Below are 22,749 nucleotides of genomic sequence, written 5' to 3' on the forward strand. Positions count from 1 at the left end.
TAACCAGGAATAGGAGTTGTGTTCAAAGCACTAAGAGTTTATTCTTGCCACCTATACTCAAGAATCTGAGAACTAATGGTCCAAGCTAATTTGGAACTAGATAAGGGTCAATGGAATTCATGTGAGGTCAGACTTGGGCCTCTTGTGGCTGCGCAATGACTCCAAACTGATTACACATTTAACTCTGACCTCAGCTCAGCCTGCTCATCCCCCTAGAAAATGTACTGTAAAAAATAATAAAATAAAATAATGTTAAATTAGAACCTGGCTAATTTTACCCATAAGGAAGTTTTTGCACACAACCCACTTTTTTAGAATACGTTTTCAAATGCAAAATAAGGCAACATCAACAGTTCGAGAACAAAATAATACCATGCTTCTCTTGTCAGCATTTTTAAAAAATTACCTTTCTTCTTTGTCCAAAGTTTTCTTCTCTGCGGGACTAATCTTTTTGGGTGGCACCGTTGGAGTTACTCTTCTACATATTTCTTCAATGATGTGTTTGTTTAATCTACTTTGAAAAGCAGCTTTTAATAAAATCCTTTCTACAGCAGTCATTCCATCGCCATGAAAATATTTTGGGTTTTCATGATGAATTGAAGTATCCATGTTGTCCAACCAAGGAGGATAGTAGGAGTTCTGCTTGCCTGACAGTTTATGGTGAAGCTTAATAAGCAAAGACAATATGCTTTCTTTGATTTCTAAAATAGCTGTTGTTAATTGGGGAGTTGCACCAGGAGCAGACCATTTCATTGAAGACTTCGGTCGAACAGCCTGATTGGCTTCAGTAGTATTGCGATTAATTATCTCCTGAAATTTCTTTCGACGCTCTGCAACCAAACTGAACACTTGTGCAGTCCCTGAATTCTTAAAAGAAAAACATAAACACTGCATTAGATGCCAAAAACCACTTTTTGTAAAACATTTTAACAGCAACAGCAAAACATATCAAAAGGATTATTTGTTATTTTAGTTCAATCTAAAATACAATGAAACTGACAATTGAAAAATACTGTAGTATTACATACCCCTTTACATATAATGTTGAACCATAATGTGGTATGATTGCGCTTTTGCATAGAATGGAAATTCTATGTTCTGTACAAGTTCTGTATGAACAGTTTAGCAGCATGTGTGAATCAAGCCATAATAGCTTGTTAAATAATGCTTAACAAAATTTAATTTCAAAAATGCTAGCTAAGCATTATATGCAAATGCAACCTAAATGAACGACATGTTCTGTAAGGTTAACAGATAACGCAATAGAGTTGGCGATGGGCAAAGTAAAGAGGGACAGAGAAGTCTGAGAACTGTGAATGAGAAGTTCTTAAACTGTCTTGTAGGGGGTTCTTCCCCCCTAGCTGTCTTTCTCCTTCACAGCTGGAAAAGAACAGAATGAAATAATCAACGAAGATTAAGCAAAGAAATGAAGTTGGGATGGAACAAGAAGCCACAAATACTACAAAAGGAGATTCATAAGACAACTTCAAACCATGATTTCAAATTAAGGTATGCTGGCAATATAAAGTTAGTTCACTTCAGCAGGTTGCAATATAATAAGCATGAGTTAAGCCAAATTAACAATAGAATACTAATATATTCCAAACTTAACTTTTGGGAAATAATAAACTCAGTTTATTCTTATATAAGTACCAGAATGTATATTTAATTGGTTTTTAAAACTCCAAAGTAAGATACTAGAACTTCTCTTATTGTGAACATTTTTTATCAATTTATGATCTAACATTTATAGAAGAGGAGCACATATAACATTTTTTTCTTCCTTAAAAAGCAATTACTAACAACTGCACATTTAATATTCCAAAATATTTGTAATGCTTAAGAAAAATTCTAGTGATGATCCAAAGAATCAAACTCCACACTATATATTTCACAAGAAGTTATATGTCATAGTAATATGAGCTTATTGCAACTCTTAAAAAACTAAAGTAGGATACCTACTTTCCATTTAGTAGTTTTTTTAAATCATAATCTCAATTCTAATAAAATATAAGAATACATGTTCATTTTACATAATAGATTATGGCTTCAGACTTTTTCCATCTCAGAGGTAGCAACCTAATTATGAATTAGTTATAAAGCATTGAAACAAAATAATACGTTCATGAACATGAATAATTTTTCAAATCAAATTATTTTTAACAGTACCAGAAGCCTAAGTTTACTGAGAAAAGGGGAAACTAAACAGCAAAATTATTAAATATTAGCAATACTTCCAGCAAAAATTCACACATATCAAAACAAAGCAAGCTGGCATATATTCCATTAACAGGTTACTTATTATTTCTGGCAGCTCGCATATTGAATTTAGGACCAAACTAAAGGATTACACTCGTATATCTTTTAATACAATCATAAGAATATTTCAAGGGCTACTGTATCTCAGTGTTTTGAAATGAATATGGAAGTACCATAATGTTAGGGTCAGCGCAGTTAAGGCAACATTGCATTAGGTTTACAAAATACACACAAATCTACCTCTCTCTGGAGTCCTTTAGAGCGCCTTGGATTCTGATAAATTGGAGGGAAAAGGAGGCTATTAAAAACCCTTTAAAATCATATTGCTAAATATCAGATATGTAAACAGTGACAGAGAAAAATATTTTTTAAGCAAAGCTTACTTGAAATCCCTATAAAAAGATTAAAACCGATGCTGAATTTAAACATCTAAAATTAGCACAGTAAGGAAAAAAAATAGAGGTTACAACTTTACCTGAGAGGTTGCTAAGCCATCAGAGCTTGTACTTGCAGGCGGTTCTCTTTTCACCTCTGGTGCTGTCTCTGGTACTCGTACCCGCACATAGTTAATAAAGTGACGCATGTTCGACACCAAATTATTCCCTGGAAACCAGCTATCATGGCAACGTTCATGGCCTCCCATGGAATCCTAGTATATCAACCATAACACATGAAACTGATGGTCAACACTGTAGGATTCAATTAGCACAAATAGTAAATATATGAAAATTAATATCAATTTCAGCATGTAAAAAAAAAATCTAGTTCTCTATTTAGCCACGTAACTAGTTTAATAGCAATAAAAATATAGACCAATATCTTTTGAGGGGAGAAAGTATGTTCAAGGTAGAATAGAATTTATACCTATTCATGCTGTGCAAAACATTTGGGGAGACATTCTTGGAGTGGTTATGTCACCCAAGGTTTTATCATGGCTACTTCAAAAGTTCTGAGAATTGTCCAGGATGTGCTTCTCTTGGGATTGCTAACCAAGTGAAGTCCCCAAATAGGTTGCATGATCCTAACATGTATCAACTCACTTTACTACGTACTCGGAAAATCTGGCCACATAATACTTTTACAACATTCCAGGGTCACATAATTATCATGGATTTTTCTTTTATCTTATTGTGAATATTATATCTTAGCATTTTATGTGTCCCAGATTATTGTGATATGTTCAATACACTATTTTTAAAAAAATCCTAATCTACTATTATACATAAATGGAACCCCCCAAAAAATTAAGATAGCAATCCTATGGAATTCATATTTCTATTTACCAAAGTCAGTAATACATGTTCTTTGTAACCCTTCAAAGAGGTTTGTGATTTACTGCTATCCCTATACTATGCCTGGTAAGTGGAGAAGAAATAACTTGCACAAGATTAGCTTGGCTAAAATACTCATTTTTAGCTGACATATTATATTACATTTCCTTTGAGCTCACCTTCAGCCTTTAAATCCATCTAACTTTACTCAACGAGAGAAACATATGAATCTCTAAAAATAAAATGCATCACAAAGGCATATACTAGTATATACTGGAGATTTCTCATGTTGCAGAAATAAAACTAAAATCACATCATCCATCCATACAAACAAGATGTTAGCAGATGCGGGGTAGCCCCAATCTTTGCAAATGGCACAATTTTATAGGAATGATTAAAAACTATCCCATAATAATTCGATAACATAGAATATAGAATCTATAGAGAATATAGGTTGACTTGAATGGGGATAATCAACAAAAGTGGCAGAAGAAAACAGAATGGAATGGCTGGAACAGGAGAACGTATATATAAATGAATGAAGGAATAACGTAAAAAATGTTGTATATGAGTAGGACCTGTTCACATTCACATTTAACAATTATTTTTAAGATACCTTCACAATTGAAGGTTTAATTTCGCAATGAGAGAATTTAAATCTCATGCAATTAGAACTGAGTTTTCAGTATGGGTACAGGAGAAAACCTATAAATGGATGAAGAAATACATACTCAATAGGGAGGAAATATGGCAGAATATAAAAAGAAAGGGGAAATGGAGAAAAATGGTATGGAGTAGCTAGAAGCCTAAAAAAGCATAACACTTCCCCATTTCAATTCAAAGTTCATTTGTTTTCTATCTAAAATGCTTTAATTAGCACTTACTTCTTCATCAGATTCCTGCTCAGAAGAATTTTCTAGTCCCAATTCAATCAAATATAAAACCATGCAAAGGACATGTTCTGACAAATTTTGATGATCCATTAAAATCTGCGACAAAATAAAGAAACTTATTTTTTTTACTCTCTATAAACTTTTTCAATTTAGAATTCAGGGGAATAAAAACTTCCCATTCTGAATTCAATAACAGAATATATGAATGAATGTTACAAGAAACCTCAGCCACAACTGGAAAAATCCTTTTATAAGAATATTTTTTTAAAAAAAGAACTAACTGAAAAAGTACATACATACTAGTAAGCTTAAATATATGTTCAATTTTTCCTTTGGAAATACAATGAAAAAGAGGAAAACATGTAAAAGTTTTGTATTGCATTGTATTGTATTGTGTGTAATAAAAACAATACTTTTTGCAAAAAACTTAAAACAATGTTGAAAGTAATTTTTAGTTTCAAATTCTTTATCCCAGCCTTTCCAATAGTACCTTGTAGAGCAGAGTGAACAGTACAATGTGTAAAGTTTTGCAATGCAAGAGTTTCATGAGTCCTTTATAACTTGGGTGCAAATGGGTTCGTTTCTTGTAGGGAGGCCAAGGATTCCCATGGACTTTTCCACTCTGTTTTAAACTGTAAAAGACAGAAATTCTACACTAAATATTCTTTACCTGTAAAAATGAAGATTAACTATACACTTGAATTTGGATCACTTTTTAAGCTAAGGATACAGTAGTTGGAGGGGAAAAAAGGAATAGAAGACTGAGGAAAGAAGAACTCAAAAGGTTGACTTCCAATCTGATTTTACTTCGCCTGAAAGAACACGTTATTCTATTCACTAAAAAATGAAAAGGTTATATATTTGTGAAATATGGCAGGTGATACATCATTTTGACATATCATTTCTAAAAACCAAAGAAATAAAAACATAGATCAAAGCTAGCTCAGAACTATACATTTTTATAGTATTTTTGCAGTATACAAAAAGTATACATATTACTGCTATGTAGCACCCTAATAAGGGATAACTTGTCATAATCTGTGGCAGTTTTTCCCTGGCTAAATTGAAACTGTATATAAATATTGATCAGATTTTAGAGCTTATCCACACCAATGGATTTTCTCTTGACTATATTCCAGGCACAATTGATTCAATATGCAATACTGAGTCCTGCATATATTCACAGATTATTTCTCTGGTACTTGGTTTGAACACAAGAAATATCCCATTATATTTAGAAGCAGCTTGCAATTCACTCAGATTGGGCACTAACATAATATAGAAAACCATAATTATTGTTACTATTTCTGATGCAAAGTGTCTATTTTACTGAATAAACATGATACTGCTACCAACAAACCAGTGTTAACAGATCAATTAAAAGTTCAGCTATTAGCTGAAGATGGCCAGTTTTAAATGTTAAGCCTATATTAAAGGAAAGGGGTTTTTTTCTGCCTCCTTTAATTTTTTCGTAAGGCACCTAAACAGAAAATTAATTAATTCGGAGGGGGAGGGGAGAGAGAGAGAGAGAGAGAGAGAGAGAGAGAGAGAGAGATTGAGATTCCAAATATTCAACAGCTTCCCATTTCTGTTATATAACAGTCTTCCTTTTTATGACTCAGAATATATTCCACTTACAACGCAGTATATCTATCCATTGCAGACTGTACATCTCTGCGATAAACAGTTCGGAGAATTACCATGACTGGATCGAATTCCTCATCCCAGATCTCAGCTGTTAAAAAGAGGCAGAACATATTTAATACTAAATTATGAATATTTTATTGTAATAATTTTATAATTCATAATGTGCACAAATTCATAATTTAATTTTATATGTATGTGTATGTATTTATGTATTTATGCACTTTGTCACAACTTTCCTTCCCTAAGATTAAAACTGAGCAATATTATTCATTATATTTATTTTTACACATAAAAAGTCACCATGCTGTTTCTTTAAATCAAGTAATTAAGAAAGGAAAAGCACATATCATTCAAACTGATGTACTGTACATCATATAATTAAAACTATGTAACTGGTGTTAAAAATGAAATAGGAGTATTTCTGAACTTTTTAGAGTGCTTGAAATAAATTGCAAATATACAGTATATTAATAGCTTTTATCCTACCTTTAGGTGTATACATTCCTTGCTGCATTGAACCTCCTGCCTCAAATACAGGGGCTTTAAAATCAGCCACAGCAGACAGCATTGATTCAAAACTTAAACTTCCAGGAATAATGCCACTTTTAGGATTAGGATTTTCTGGGATGTTATTGTTTGGTTAAGACAATAGCAATCATTAAGAAGATCTTTTCTGTAGCAAGGTTTGCCTATAAACACTGTATTTACAACTGTTTAAAGGGAAAAACCTATCAACATTATCTTGTGAAAATGCTGAATTTCACCACAAGAGGTCTCTATTAAATCATTAAAATTTGAATCCCGTTCTAATTTTACATTTTCATGTTTTGAGGCGTATAGGAATTAAATTTGTAGTACATCTTTAAATAGCAACATTTACATCACTAGAAGAATAATGATATACTGCACTCTTCTGGTTCTTGGTATACACTGCATAACTTTTAAACAGATTTATGTTTCAAACTATCAATTACGTAAGATATATGCTTATTTGACCTGGTCCCTTCTATCCCTACACAGAATCCAGGGCCCAACGAAGACAAGGCACGTTACTTAAATGCCAAAATACACACAGGTTTTAAATCTTGTGTCACTTCTTTAGAAACAAACTGTAAAAGAAGCGAGGATAAAGTGTGATAAGATTTCTTACATCAAACAAAACTAGAAAGACTTGCTTTGCTGATAGCATTTTGCCAACCTGGTAATACAACAAAAGTTTAAACTTTATTCCAAGGTTGATATGATTTTTATATGTAAAGCTTAGCCACAAATAAGGATTAACCTGATACGGCTAACACAAGTTCAGAATAGTTTTGTTTGTAAAACAAATGGACGGAAAATGCAACAGAATGCCTGAAATAATAAATCAAATAATTTCATATAATACAAGGATATAAGGTCCAGTAGAGAACTATGAGTTCTGTCGTTCATGCAGAGCTGAGCTACCATTTCGGCTCTTAAAATCTCATCATCTGTCATCCCTAGAAAAAAATTGATAGGGAAATTAATATACTCAAAATCTATGAAAAAAAAGATCTCTGTTTCCAACTAAATGATAAACCTGTTTAAATGGCCTAAAGTATATTGAAGAAATCCAAGTATAATACGTGATCTTATCAAGCCCAGTTCTATGTAAAAGACCTTAATTAGACAGAGTCCCATTGAGTCATTTAGGCTTATTTCTGGATAACACATATATAAAATGCATAGTAAATTAACATTCTCCTCAATCTGATGCTAACATTCCAAAAAAAAAAAAAAGGTGGGAGGGGAGAGAAGCTACTTTGTCAGTGGGAAATTATCTCCAGATTTTAAATTCAAGTTACTAAGGCATTTTATAATTAATACATTATATAATTATTGACTTAAAAAAAAACCTCATAGTCAGTATTTTTTAAAAGAATAGAAACTTAAAAAGCAACTGTTACCAAGCTTGGGACTTTGAAGTTGAGTCTGTATCATAGGTATATTTATTGCTGCTTTTGTTATGATGCTTTTTACCTGTTTTCATTCTTTGTTAGTGGCCAAGATTCATATATTTCAGATGGTAGTGATATAGATTGAATAAATAAACTGATCACATGTGCAATTAGTGTTTTTTAATTTTGTGTTAACTTTTTGTTTACATATATTTTAGTTTTAAAAAAATAATTTCTATCCCACCCTCATTATTCTGGTCCCATGACAGTAATAAAAATTTGATTGAACTATCCAAACAATTAACTTTTGCCTGTTAACAATAAATCCCCGCATGAGTCATAATACTTCAAAAGACTTTTAATGAATACAGCGCATATACAATATAAGAATACAGTCTGATGCAAATGCATCTGATCATTTGCTCCAACATAAGCTTGAATTTTATTAAATCATCAGAAATGAACTGTTTCCTTAATAAAAACAAGGAAAGATAAAAAGCTGAAATAAAGAGCAAACGCTAACCATTTGGGCATTGCTGATCATTTTTCCAACCGACATTAGATTTCACCTTTCCATGGAAATAAGTAGGACAAGAAAACCAGTTTTGTGGGGTTTTTTGTAGTTTGGAGTTGGGATATAACAGAATAATCCTAATGCTAACTTTAGCCCTACAATCTAGCTAAAGTTTGGAGAGTAGACCCCTCCCCCATTGCCAAACCAGAAAGAAATGTTGGATCTGGCTAATTCTGTTGTGCACAGAAGGGGTAACTAGAGTATTCATCTACCTAGCTGTAAAATAAACTAACATCTTCTCTTCCAGAGATGAAAGAAAAGTTGGCTGTTTCATCCTGGAGACTTCAAAGGTCTCAATCAATAACAAAACAAACTTAGTAAGGAGAACCAGATTGTCTTTCCAGGATGTCCAAGCAAAGTCAAGAAATACTTCTATCTTTATCCCTAACAGAGACTGTTGAAAATATTGAACTAAATGAAATAACTGATTTGATGTAGTATTTATTTATAAAAATTTATTGACCGCCCATCTTACCACAAGGTTAACTCTGGGCAGCTTACAATCATGAAAGATAAATATAACTATACAAATAACCTAAATTAAAACAAGCCAATCACTACGATCTAATTAAAGCTGGGGAGGAGGGGCAGATTGGGGGAGGTGGGATCTGTTATTAATCGATCAACCACCTCTACTGTGGTGTTTCCCCCATTGGGAGCCCAAGCTAGAATAAAGCAGCTTTATTCCCCAGTTTCATACGTCTCTACCTAGAATAGGTAATAAAAGATTAAGGATCAAAACAATAACGCTACACATATTTACCTGGAAACTAGCCCCATGAAATATAACAGAACAGAACTTCTGCCAATTGGGGCACTCAAATTAAGAATTACATGTTGGCTTCCTTAACTATGCCTTTAATATAGCAATCATTTGTTTAAAAAAACAAACCCAAATACAAATGTATATTTAACCAGGTTGCAAGAAATAAGAAAATAAATTGTTACCAAATAGTTTCTACCTGTTGTTACTATTAGTTATCTTCCCCCACCCCGATAATTTAAAATTCATTAAGGTCCGTGTTATGCACATCTGCATAAATAAGCTGCTAAAAATTAAAGCATAGAAGAAAAGACTCCAAGTTCACCTAAATGTAAACGTAGACTTAAAAGAATGACAAGAAAGGTTAAAGCGCCTTCTAACATTGACCTCTCATGCTCCGAATCTAGCACGGTATTCTGATGTTGGGAAGCCATTGTTAAGAGATCAACCACTTTGAACCTATAGGGATAAAAAGGGAAACAAAGACAAATTCAAAGAGTGTATTGGTTTGAAGAAACCTTTGAATTCATGCAACCCAAAAATCTATTCTTGCTAACAACTTGAGAAGGCTATGAAGCTATAGAAAATCCTGCCATCATACCCTCATGCTATCATATATCATGCTATCATATACATTGTATAAAGAATTAGGCCCCAAACAGCATTATTAGCTTAATTTGCAAGCTTTCAGATCAGCATCCATTTTATGCTATCCTTTTCTAAAGCTTCTTGGACCTATCTTGTATTTTTCCCAATTGCACTCTACAGAAAACGGAACTCAGCTGACATACCTTGAAGGTTTCTTATAATTTGGTGTGAAGAGGGCAAGTAAATATTCCTAACATCTATGAAAGCAAGAAAATCATGTAACTAAACTCTTGCCAATTTTGTCTCTTTAGCTTTTTGCCATTGCTAAGAGCAAGAAATTTGAGAGGAACCCCTATAAAGGTACCCTGAGCAAAAATAAAAAATAAAATAAAAAATCCAGCCTAGAAGAAGTTGGCTATATTGCTAAAGAAAATTATCAGTCAAATAATGATAACAATGATGTGCATTGGGATAGGTGCTTTCTACCAAACTAAGAGACATCTTCTGACCAGTGTAGTATTTGATGTTTTGAGACATCCAAGTATGGGATACTGGTAGTTGTCGCTTACTCACTGTCTTGTTTAGTGACTGTTCAAAATTACTACAGTGGTAAAAAAAGTGTGACCAATCTTTGCATTTATGACTGCCAAAGCATCCTGGTTATGTAATCATTATTTGGGCATTTCACCACCAGTGCAAATTTACAAGAGTCACGTAATTGCCATTTGTGTGGTTCCTAACCAGCTTGTGAAAGCAGAGTTAATGGAGAATGTGGAAATAAAATTGCAAATTGTGGTAACGTAACGTCTCATTTAACATGGTAATTTACATAATGATCAAATGGGGAATGATGTAAGTCCATCATGGTCATGTGATTTTCCATCTTAGTGACCTAGTGAGAGTTGGCCATGTCAATTGTGGTCAGTAAGTGAGAAATACTTCTATGTAGAACCTATGCAGGAATGTAGGATTGTGAACAACCTACGGAGTCTGCATGGGAGAAAGAATCAATGACAAAGATTGACATCCAGAAGATCCTTTAAAGCAGGGGTGTCAAACTGGTGGGCCGTGGGCCGGATGTGTCATGCACAGGCCACGTCCATCCCAGCTCTGCAAAGAGGAAAAATGTCACAAAACATCATGTGACGGCAACATGACGCCATGAGTTTGACACCTGTGCTTTAGAGGCATGAAAATCCAACATGCAGTGCTTGGTGGCTGTTAAATGGTTGCAGCCCTGCAAAACTCTAGTGAGGAGGGATTTGTGAGGAATGTTTATGAGATGGCTGCAAACATAGATTATGCAGTGACATGAGTTTCTGACTTAAGAAATTCCTTCTTGAGAATGGCCTTGGATGTTATTTTGACTGTAAAAAATTCCATAAAATGGAAATCCCTTGATACATTATTTTTGTGCTACACCCAGAATGAATAAATAAATTCCTGACCGCTGCAAAAAGGAAGATTTGAATGTGCTGATTTCTGATTATGTACACTTGAAAATAAGTAGGAATTAAGTACAGGGTGATGCCTTAATAGAAGGCCGAAAAAGAATGTCAGCAGATGTATATGAGATGTGACTGACTGGGGAGGAAGGGGGGAGAGATGTCGCCTACAGAACAATCAGGCAGATAAAGACAGATAAAGAAACTCTGAAAGTATCCTCCCTAACTTATATAAGACTGTAAAAAGAGACAGTGGGAGATTTGTACTTTCAGACTTGCAAGGTTCTATTAAAATAGCCTTAGAGTAAAGCAGAATTAGCTCACTGGGTCGTGTTTCCTGTCTGGTCTATCTGGGAAGGCTGACAGAGATGTTCCCATTTGTTTTGTTTTCAATGGAGAAATAGCTTTCCGAATCTTTACAATCATTTTCTATTGTGTCTGCGGCCTCCGAGCCGGGCCCCCTGCCAGAAAGTGACTTGGAAAGTGAGGGGGAAGGGCCATCAGGACTTACCTCGGGAGCACTGGCTTCCCTGGCTCAGCTCCAGGAACCAGAGGCAGGCCAGGTAGAGGAGATAACGAGGCCTCCATCCCCTGACTCTTCCCCCCCCAGGCCACGCCTCCAGGCCCAGCTGATGGCAATCAGGCCTGGCTGGACCCTAGGTTTCGTAGGCAGGAGAGGCGGGAACAACATAAGCAGGGGTGGGGCAGGCCTAGGAAGTGCTGAGTCATGGAGCCACACCCCACAAGATATAAAACCAGCGAGGGCTGCTATGCCTCTTCGTAGCAGGCAAATCAACTGTTTAACTAGAGCTGAAGTACTGTTTGTTCCTGGGTGACTCATCGGCATCAAGGGAGATAACAGAGTCACTTGGCAGATGCTCGCTAGTTTGCTGCCAGAGCTGATAGTGCTGGTTAATTAAGCCATCGCTCGGACGGAGGCAAGGGGGGACAGAACAATTTTCACTGCTATAGAAATATCTTTGCTAAACAGGCTTCTAGATGAATTATTTTCGTTTGAAAGATTTAATGAGAAATTATATCTGTAAATCAGCATTTCTCTACTGGGGTTTCATGGAACTCTAGAGTTTTGTGGGAGAGAGTGTGATTAGAAGACAAAAATAAGATCTTTTTTTTTTTAACTGTGCACCATGCAATGCTAACACAGTGGTGGGAATCTTTATCCACCACAACTCAGCTGCCATCTTGATGCTTTTAATGTAATGTAGTTTAGGGAGCGCTCTATTTTGAATGTTTCCTATTTGCCTAGAAAGCTTCTCTCTTTTCCTCACATCTATACAGTTTAAAATTTTAAAAATGCATATGGTGGACATATTAACTGGATGTATGTTCATTGTAAATTGGCCTTTTCTGTTTGTTGGTATACAAGCAGAATAAATATACGTAGTTCTCAACTTACAACCACAATAGAGCCCAAAATTTATGTTGTTACGTGAGATTTTAATTTTAATTTAATTTTATTTATTTTATTTATTTATTTATTATTTCAATTTCTATACCGTCCTTCTCCCGAAGGACTCAGGACGGTTTACAGCCAACTAAGAACGACAAATATAAAAATTAAAAAAACAAATTTAAAAGATCAATTTAAATAGGCTGAAAATTCTAAAAACTATTTAAAAAACCCATTAAAAAACTATTAGGCCAGTCCTGCACGATGAAATAAAAGAGTCTTCAACTCATGCTGGAAGGCCCGGAGGTCAGGGAATTGGCGTATCTCTGGCGGTAGCTCGTTCCAGAGGGCTGGAGCCCCCGCAGAGAAGACCCTCCCCCTGGGGGTCGCCAGTCGACATTGTCTGGCCGATGGCACCCTGAGGAGACCCTCTCTGTGGGAGCGCACTGGTCGATGGGAGGCCACCGGTAGCAGCAGGCGGTCCCGTAAGTAACCCGGTCCTAAGTCATGGAGCGCTTTAAAGGTGAGAACCAACACCTTGAATTGCACCCGGAAGGCAACCGGAAGCCAGTGCAGCCTGCGCTGGATAGGTGTTATATAGGAGCTTCGAGCCGCTCCCTCAATAACCCGCGCAGCCGCATTCTGGACTAGTTGAAGCCTCCGGGTACTCTTCAAGGGGAGCCCCATATAGACAGCGTTGCAGTAATCCAGGCGGGAAGTGACGAGGGCGTGAGTGACTGTGCATAGTGAATCCCGGTCCAAGAAGGGACGTAACTGGCGTATCAGGCAAACCTGATAAAAAGCTCCTCTGGCGACAGCTGTCATATGTTCTTCTAACGACAGCCGTGCATCCAGATTACGAACCTTCTCCGTTAAGTTAATTTTGCCCCATTTTACGACCTTTCTAGCTACAGTTGTTAAGTGAATCATTGCAGTTAGTAGCACAATTATTAAGTGGATCTGGCTTCCCCACTGACTTTGCTTGTCAGAAGGTGGCAAAAGCTATTCACGTGACCCCGGGACACTGCAACCATCATAACTATGAGTTCGTTGCCAAGCATCCAAATTTTGATCATGTGACCACAGGGAGGTTGCAATCATCATAAGTGTGAAAAACGGTCATAAGTCACTTTTTCAATGCTATTATAACTTTGAACTGTCACTAAACAAACTGCTGTAAGTCGAGGACTACCTGTAGATCATTTTTTATACAAAATAACAGCATCTTACCTTTCAAAAACTGAGGAAATAAAATAATCGGGGTCAAGTCGAGAAGCACAAACCTTCAGAGAAAAAGCACACATACACATATGTTAGTTATCATATTCAATTATGTACTAATACTAAACGGTGGAGTCAAAGAGAGCGCTGACCTACCTGTAACAGATAAATGTCAGGATCAATCATAGAATTACAGAAGTGAGACTGCACATATGTCATGGCTTGTCCTTTAATCTGCAGGCCATTCCTTACCCACATATTACTATGAATTTCAGAAAGGCTTGCCTACCAAATATGGAAAAAAAGGAAAACAATTTCCACATTATTATATTTTATAATTGTAGATAAACATGTGATCTACTGACTATGTGTGTTATTTTTATTTTCTGAAAATACATTCCTTTATTGAATTATAGAGTTTTTGCAGCAGATCTCCATCAGGATTGAAACCTATCAAAATATTTCTTCTTTTTAGAATAGAATAGAATAGAATAGAATTTTATTGGCCAAGTGTGATTGGACACACAAGGAATTTGTCTTGGTGCATATGCTCTCAGTGTACATAAAAGAAAAGATACGTTCATCAAGGTAATCATTTAGGACCACATATGTATGCTATCTCAAGAAAGTAGTGCCATTTCTAACTTTCTATTTTATGCTTTAGTGCAATGATTGCCATCTTCAGCTCCTAGAATAAATTTAAATATTCAATAAAATAAAGCAGTAGTCCTGATAGTACCTTGCCTATTTTTCTTGTATTTAATTTCCTTTGAAAATTTTCTCTCGCTTTTGTTCCTTGTAAACTTGCATTATCTAACAATTTGTCTTTCTTTCCTGTGCTCCTTATGAACATAAATATAAATTGAAACACAATAAAATAAAATGCTTTGACATAATGACAAGACTTTGATAAATAAATTCAAGTTGGACAGGTAGTCATACATACATACATTCAGCTATAGAACAATTGCAATTTAGACTAAACAATTTAGTCTTTCGAGCTTTTGGACTCGTGTTGGAGCCCATCCTCAGGGAACTTCTCTCTAGCTGTTCTCTGTGTGATATTTATAATGCCTGTTATACCACACACAGAACAGTTCACACTCTGCTAGAGAGAAATCCCTGAGGATGGGCTCCAGCACAAGTCCAAAAGCTTGGAAGACTAAAACTCTGATTGTGGTGACCGACCCAGATTGGATCAGGCAACATTATCCTGGGACACGTATATTCGCCTTCATTCATATAAATAAACTGCTTCTAGTAAATCCTAGGCAAATTGAATACTCAATGAAATTTCATCAGTGATCACTAATTGACATCTCTCAAAAGTTTACATAATAGTATGCTGAGATAAGAAAAGATTTACCTGAATTTGAAGTGGATGAACCATTAGTTTCATCAACATCTCCTGGTCTGGAAGAAGAGAATCTAAATCTAGCTCTTGACATTTAACAGCCTATAAATAAAGTAAGTGCATATTTTATACTCATGTAATCTACTTGTAAAATGCCCAATTTTACTCTGCAAAAATGATTTACCTACCTTACTCAAAAACATAGCATAGTAGCGATGCAATGGGAGATGAAACGTAACCTGATTAGGAGTAGGCTGCAAAAAAGGGACATTAGACTATTAATAAGAAATTCAACTTGGGGATTAGGACAATTTTCTGGACTTGAGGAAACATTCATAGTCAGAACTCAATTTTGCCCTGAAAATCAAGGTCATTGAGTGCCCATTTATCAAAGTTTTCTGAAACATTCAATTCATAAAATAAATGTGTCTTTGAATTAATCAGTAACCTAAAAATGAATTTTAAGGAAAAATCTGATAATGGACAAGAATAAATGCCAAGTAAGAATTTGAAAAAAAAAGCTTTGTGAATGTATTTGTCACTTCATTAGCAAAGATCCTTCACAAATCATGCAATACAAATCACAGCATCTTCTAAAAGGATCTATGGCAGGGGTCGGGAACTTAAACACTCAAAGAGCCACAAAAGGCCCTAACTGGAAGCCCCCGGTTCAATTCTGGAGCCAACTTTATAACCAATTTTATTGTGTATGATTTCTGTATTTTTATCTGGCTGTGAACCGCCCTGAGTCCTTCGGGAGATAGGGCGGTATAAAAATTTGATTAAAATAAAATAAAATAAAATAAACTGGAAGTCTGGCTCCCCCCACCATAGTTTCTCTTCCTAGCGTGGCGTGCTTTTTCCTCTATCTATCCTAACTGAAAGCCCTATCAATTGTGGAGCTGAGTGGCGACAGGGAGCTGCAGCAGAGGGATTAAAGAGCCACATGTGGCTCAAGAGCCACAGGTTGCCGACCCCTGATCTATGGCCTGCAATGTGTAACTGCTCCCTGCATAGATAGTCCACCAACTCTAATTACAAGCATATTACTGGTTTACTGAAATATTGATTGTCTTATGTTTTAATTGAATATTGAGGATAAAAATCATCTAAATTTCAGCATATACCAATGAATTTGTATTTTCACATATTTGTGACGGCAGAAAATTCTGAATTGCGCAGAATATCAAATGTGACCTGTTAACCAAGAAATGTAGACTAAAGAAAAAAAATCAGTACATTTAATTACAAAATTATATGATAGTATTATGTGGTATGATACGATATTCAAATACCAAATTAAATGTACAGGACATACCCACCTCATCTACAAAGTTGATTGCATCAAACCAATCCTGAAGTGCTTCTAGGCAGTATCTAACAACATTTCGTGTGTACTCTTGCGTCTCCTGAAGTGAATTACAAATGTTGCACAGACTGAAAAAGACAAAGGCTTGTAGCACTTCAAAGACGTAGTAAGGTAAACGGGAGGGCTACAGCTTCCATGTTTCCTTTTTGTTCCCCCTAAAGTGCCTTGGATTTACAGAGCTCCACTCATGGGAAGAATAAACAGATAGGTGGGTTTTTTGCCATTACTTGTGGCTGGAAAGGTTGCCCTCAAAAGGACCTTCTGTACACTACTGTAGGTAGGGAGAGGGACTTCTCATGAAAAGTAGGGAGGGCAGGGGTGAAATCTAAAAATTTTCCCTACTGGTTCTGTGGGCGTGGCTTAATTGGTGGGCGTGGCTGGGTGGTCAGATGGCTGGGTGGGCGTGGCCAATAACAATAAATAATAAAAATAATAAAGTATACAAAACAATAAGAGGTACCAAAAACCAACTTTCACACTTTACACACACACACACCACAACATAACTGACTCACACACAATGTAAAAGCAGCTGCACTTCACCCAAAATGGCAGGGGCACACAGCCACAAAAAGCTCAAAAATCAACTTTCACACTTTACCCACACACAACACAACACAATACAACTGACTCACATACAAAGCAGCTGCACCTCACCCAAAATGGCCCCTGAAACAAGCAGGAACCTAACACAGCCACAAAAAGCTCAAAAACCAACTTTCACACTGACTCACTCACACACACACACACACACACACACACACACACACAAAATGCTATATACAGCTTTGTGAGATTTTGTGTGTTTATGTAGTTAGAGTGAAACACTACAGAAACACACCAAATCTCAGAAAGCTGCACAAATATTTTATTTTATTATTTTATTTTATTTATACTTTTTAGATCGGGGTCTCCAACCCTAGTAACTTTAAGGCTTGTGCACTTCAACTCCCAGAGTTCCTCAGCCAACTGGGAGTTGAAGTCCACAAGCCTTACAGTTACTAAGGTTGGAGACCCCTGTTTTCAATAAAAGCAGCTAAATTTAAAACTTCATTAACTTTAAATTGCTGTCTTTTAAAAAAAACCAATTAACTATTTTTTAAAGCTCCCCCCCACATTTACAATTGGAGGCAGGCAGATTGAGTTGCTAGCTGATGCAACTGATTGCAGCAGCCGAAGCAAAGCAAGGCTTTGCGAGCCCAAAAGGAGCAGCAATTAGGCAAGTGGGGACGGGGCAATTGGGTGGGCATGGGTTAGGGCTGTTGTAAGAACTCATATAAAACATGTTTTTTAAAGGTTCTGGTGATCAGGCAACTCAGCTTTTAAAAATTAAAAAAAAAAAAACCTCTGATGATGGTGTGGCTCAGCAGGGGCAGAGGGCGGGGCCAGGAATTTTTGCTACCAGTTCTCCGAACCACCCACCGCCATTGCTACTGGATCGGGCGAGCCGGTCCAAACCGGGAGCATTTCACCCCGGGGAGGGGAGGTATCTGCTTCTCTCAATCCCTTCCATGAACAGAAAGAGGATTTGCATTTAAAGGAAAGCCCAATGCTAATTGGAATCAAGGAAGAAAGCAAGAAAGTGTTACAGATTTCAGGAAAAATAAGAAACAGTTATGCATTTTTCAGGAATACAGCACACTTGTTCTTCACACATGTTGGGAATTAGCCAATATTCCCATAGATTATATTCTCTCCTTTCTCAGCTTGATTTTTTTAATAGTTGTGTCTTAGTTGCTCTTAGTTGCTCTTTCTGACCAGATATTCAGGCCAACTGGCATAAAATATTGTATTGGCCCAATGGAACACAAGACACAGTAGTTAACACAGGCTGATGTTTGATTTGACACAACTGCATGCTGCTTTTTAAAATATACAATCATAAAGATCCACAAGAGGGGAAAAAAAAAACCATAACTCAACTTACCCTGATTTTGCAATGTGACAGTAAGCCCCACATTGGTTGAGCGCAGGCTTCCAGTTCAGCAGCAAAAGCAGCGTAGTACGTCTGGGATTCAAACTCAACATGTTCATTAAGTTCTCTTTTATTTAAATTCATGCCTTAAAAGATTGAGACATCGTACATTTTATCCATGAACAATAATGTGTTTTTCACACTATTCAATCAATCTACTGCTAGCTATTTACAAAAACTCCTGTAGGGATGCATTAAACAACAAAGTTAGTTGTCTTAGTTGTGTGGGATAAGTATTAAAAGCAAGGAAAATGGCCAAGCAGAAAATAAAAATTAGAAGCTTAATCCCTTTACAGACCATGTTCAATGCAAACTGATCTTACAACAGTAGGAATACTGTTCTAATTGTAGTACCGTATATACTCGAATATAAGCCGATCCGAGTATAAGCCGAGGTCCCCAATTTTACCCCAAAAACTGGGGTAAACTGGGGACTCGAGTATAAGCCGAGGGTGGGAAATGAGGCACCTACCGGTTGGGGAAACCCTCCCTCCCTCAGCTGAGAAGGCTGGCGGCTCCCCCGCCCCGCCCTCTCACTGCACCGGCAGGGCTTCCGTCCGGTAAAATGTGAAAAAAAGAAAAAAAAAAAACTCGAGTATAAGCCGTATATACTCGAGTATAAGCCGAGGGGCTTAAAAAAAAAAAACCTCGAGTATAAGCCGTATAGACCCGAGTATAAGCCGAGGGGACGTTTTTCAGCACAAAAAATGTGCTGAAAAACTCGGCTTATACTCGAGTATATACGGTAATTAATTAACTTCATTAATTAAGCAATTTCAACTAATCTCAATATTTGTAACTGAGCTTTTGAAAAAATAATCATTATAACCCCCTCCATATGCTTTAAAACGTTTTGTCAAACTGCTTCTCTAATCAAAAATAATATGTATAATCAATGAAAGCATCACATACCTTGAAAAAATGACACAAAGTTCATCCATGTTACTAATAGCCTGTGATCTTCCAAAAATTTCTTAGCCACACTTTGATGCGAAAGGATATTAATAAAGTCACTGACAAGTGGCCAGTAAGTATTGTTTTTTAACAGTGCTTCTCCACAGTTCACAACTACATGTAAACTGTTTTCCTCATCTAAAAGTAAAAGCAAATGTTAACAATGTGTTAAAAACGTAATAGTTACATTATTTTTCGGACTATAAGGCACACAAGACTATAAGACCACCTTAATTTTGGGGGAGGAAAACAAGAAAAAAAGAATTCTGCTTCTGCCTACCAGCATCAGGATCAGTGATTGTCCTCACTTCCACTCAGATTTTGATAACAAGTAACACAGATCTTTTTATTTGTTTAAAACAAACCCTATCACTCTACATGCATTTAACTGGAGTGAATGGGATGGGGTGGGGGATGATTTTCATGAGGGAAGAAGAGGGACTTGGCACCAAAGGTTCCACTCTCGAGACCCCACCCCCCGTCTTCCTACCAATAGCCATAGGCGTTGAAAGCCTGGCTTTCTCACAGCAAGGCCCAATAGAGACGCAGCACTTCAGTCCTCCTGGACGCTGCCATCTCATAAACACGGTGCTGGGCTTCCTGGCAAGCCCCCTGCGCCTTTGCTGCCTCAACCAGAGCCCGATTCTGCAAGTGGCCCGGAAAGTGCGAAGGTCAGGACTCGTTTGGCAAAGCAGCCGCTTCTGCACAAGAGGCGTAAGGCAAGGTAGCTCGCCGCCCGGCCTGCCCCTTCTCCAAACAACCCAGACGGAGGGCGGTTGGCTCCTGGCCCAGAAGATGGATCTGGCCAGGAGGAAAGAGAAAGTGAGAGTGCGGAAAAGGAGGAGGAGGGCGCGTGGCTCTGCGAATTGCATCAGGTTTGCCAAATGAGTCTCGACCTTCGCGCTTCCTGGGCCGCTTGCAGAATCAGGCTCTGACTGAGGCAGCAAAGGCGCAGGAGCATGTGGAAAGTTCATACAAAATAAGGCCAAATAGAGTATATAAAATACTTTATGTGTAGACTGAAACCTGGTCTCCATTTACTATTTGCTGAGGTGGAAGACTGCAGAGAACAAGGCTACATATTCTAAATAACAAAAGCTATCTCTGTATAATACATAAATTATATAAATTTATTTATAACTGTAAAATTTTACAAAGCATATACTACTAAAATGTAAAATAAAAGACTTAAAAACATCAGACTGCAAAAACTTGTTTTTTAAAAATGTAAACATTTAAGGAATATAAATCCATATTTGTCTGGGGAAAAAAAGAGAAAGGAAAAGTATGACAGGCACCAAAAATGGGGACTTTTCAGATGGGGCCTTACTTAATTTCCTTATTGACACTACACCCATCCATTTCTGAAGTGCTCCTGACCTCATTACTTATTTCTTTTACCATTAGTTTCCACTTGTTGCTAGTTGAACTTGCCAGTTTCACTGACATTTTTACTGCTAATGTTTAGGGAATAGTGTCTTCTGCTTCTTTTCAAATGAGTTTTATTGAAATACAATCCCCATATGGAGGCATTTCTATGTAAGTTCATTGAAGCTGGTAAAAGCCAGCTTTAGTAGTTGATTGCCAGATATTCTCAATGTGTGGCAGATCCACTTCAATCGCCTAATTTATTATTTAATCTGAGATGATCCCTACTTTTAACTTACTCTGGACCTCTTCATGTCAGATCGTTGATGGAAATTATATGTCAAAGATGCAATGGAAACAGAGATGGAAAGCAGAACAAGAGAAAAGGGGAGCAAAAGTAATCTCTCTGCTGGCTTCCAAGAAGGAGACAATCACTGATGTATGGCAACACCAGAATTCCTTGAAAACTACATATAGCAAACAATGGGTCGCATATTCTTTGTGAAAATGTGCTGCTATGAAGATTCCAAAATGAAGCACCTAAAATTGGTAATGAAGGTCCTCACCTATGAATAAAAGAAACTAACAAAGTTTGCATTGAATGTCTATGGAGATTCTCAGTCATCCATGGCTGTCCCAAAGCTATTTTTTTTCAGGAGGCAACTGGATTTTCTGGTTTTTCTTTGAAGACATTCAGCTCAGAGCTGAAGAAGCTTCTTGGATGAGAAGCGAATCGTCTTCAAAGAAAAATCAGAAAGTCCAGTTGCCTCTTGAAAAAAGCACCTTTGGGATTTGCAATGAATGGCAACATAGAAGTGCATGTCAGAAAGATCTAAAAGTGAACCACATATTAAGGAGATCTAGGGAGACCAAAAATATGCTGTTATCCTACTTCAGTATTGATAGAAGAACAATAGTAAATTCTTTTTGAACCAATCAATGAATGGGATAGATTTAATAGCATCTTTTCCAACACTACTTCAAATGGGAGAAGAGAGAGTAACTACAGTTGTCCATAGGGGTTCATGGCAAAACTTGACTTATCCTTGCACGATGATGGCCACTATTCAGACATCGTCTTCAATAAATACTAGAAATCAGAGAAATGTTTGAGATAGTCCACAAAAGCTATATTAGGATTGGTGATAGTAAGAGGTAGATAGCTGAAAGCAACATCTGAAAAAGTCCACAGGCCTTCTATATTCCTATCTGAAACAGTGTGAAGTGGACAATGCTGAGACAGAAGTTGCTATTGGTAATACTTTAGTAAAACATGGTTCTGCTTCTGGTATAGCAACTTCAGCAGGAGTGAAAAGGCATGGGCCATAGATATGAAGAAATATGATGAAAAAGAATGAGGTTGGATTACAGCCACACTTAGCCATAATCTTTTTTAATCCTATGCAGCTCATATCACACTTCCGCCAGAAGAAAATCCCTTTCCATCAAAGGAAATCTTCGTAATTTGGTGATGTAAAGCTACTGCCAGGCTATTCATGGAAACCAGAGCTACCAGGTGCTTAAGATTTACGAAGGAAATGGGATAATAAGCTGTGCCTCCATGTATTTGTGCAGTGGACTAGAAAAGAATCCTTTTTACCTGCTTAAAAGATTTAGCTAGAGAAGTTGGATCATTTCACATGGGGCAGAACCCATTTGATTGAAAGTATAAATGTTATAACAGAACAGTATCCAAGTGTCTTAAATAACCTGAAAGCAACATGACCTCAACAAATGG

At 36.7% G+C, this 22,749-nt stretch overlaps 1 protein-coding gene across 4 annotated transcripts in view; it reads right to left on the reverse strand.

Annotated features, from left to right (window-relative positions):
• UBR3 (ubiquitin protein ligase E3 component n-recognin 3) overlaps positions 1–22,749 on the reverse strand; it is a 110,237-nt gene that overhangs the window by 62,739 nt on the left and 24,749 nt on the right. For 2 of the 4 annotated variants that reach the window (XM_058190898.1, XM_058190888.1), the window contains exons 9-24: positions 19,602–19,781; positions 18,642–18,775; positions 16,668–16,754; positions 15,534–15,599; positions 15,358–15,447; positions 14,148–14,276; positions 14,001–14,053; positions 9,652–9,785; positions 7,464–7,551; positions 6,557–6,696; positions 6,062–6,158; positions 4,914–5,055; positions 4,415–4,519; positions 2,735–2,908; positions 2,500–2,532; positions 407–867 (exon numbers count right to left, since the gene is read on the reverse strand). In XM_058190898.1, the coding sequence (XP_058046881.1) occupies positions 407–867; positions 2,500–2,532; positions 2,735–2,908; positions 4,415–4,519; positions 4,914–5,055; positions 6,062–6,158; positions 6,557–6,696; positions 7,464–7,551; positions 9,652–9,785; positions 14,001–14,053; positions 14,148–14,276; positions 15,358–15,447; positions 15,534–15,599; positions 16,668–16,754; positions 18,642–18,775; positions 19,602–19,781 (2,113 nt within the window). The remainder of the gene's footprint in view (positions 1–406; positions 868–2,499; positions 2,533–2,734; positions 2,909–4,414; positions 4,520–4,913; positions 5,056–6,061; positions 6,159–6,556; positions 6,697–7,463; positions 7,552–9,651; positions 9,786–14,000; positions 14,054–14,147; positions 14,277–15,357; positions 15,448–15,533; positions 15,600–16,667; positions 16,755–18,641; positions 18,776–19,601; positions 19,782–22,749) is intronic. The other 2 variants (XM_058190915.1, XM_058190907.1) reach the window with 1 other exon arrangement.

This window comes from Ahaetulla prasina, chromosome 1 (genome assembly GCF_028640845.1).
Source record: "Ahaetulla prasina isolate Xishuangbanna chromosome 1, ASM2864084v1, whole genome shotgun sequence".
Taxonomy (NCBI): domain Eukaryota; kingdom Metazoa; phylum Chordata; class Lepidosauria; order Squamata; family Colubridae; genus Ahaetulla; species Ahaetulla prasina.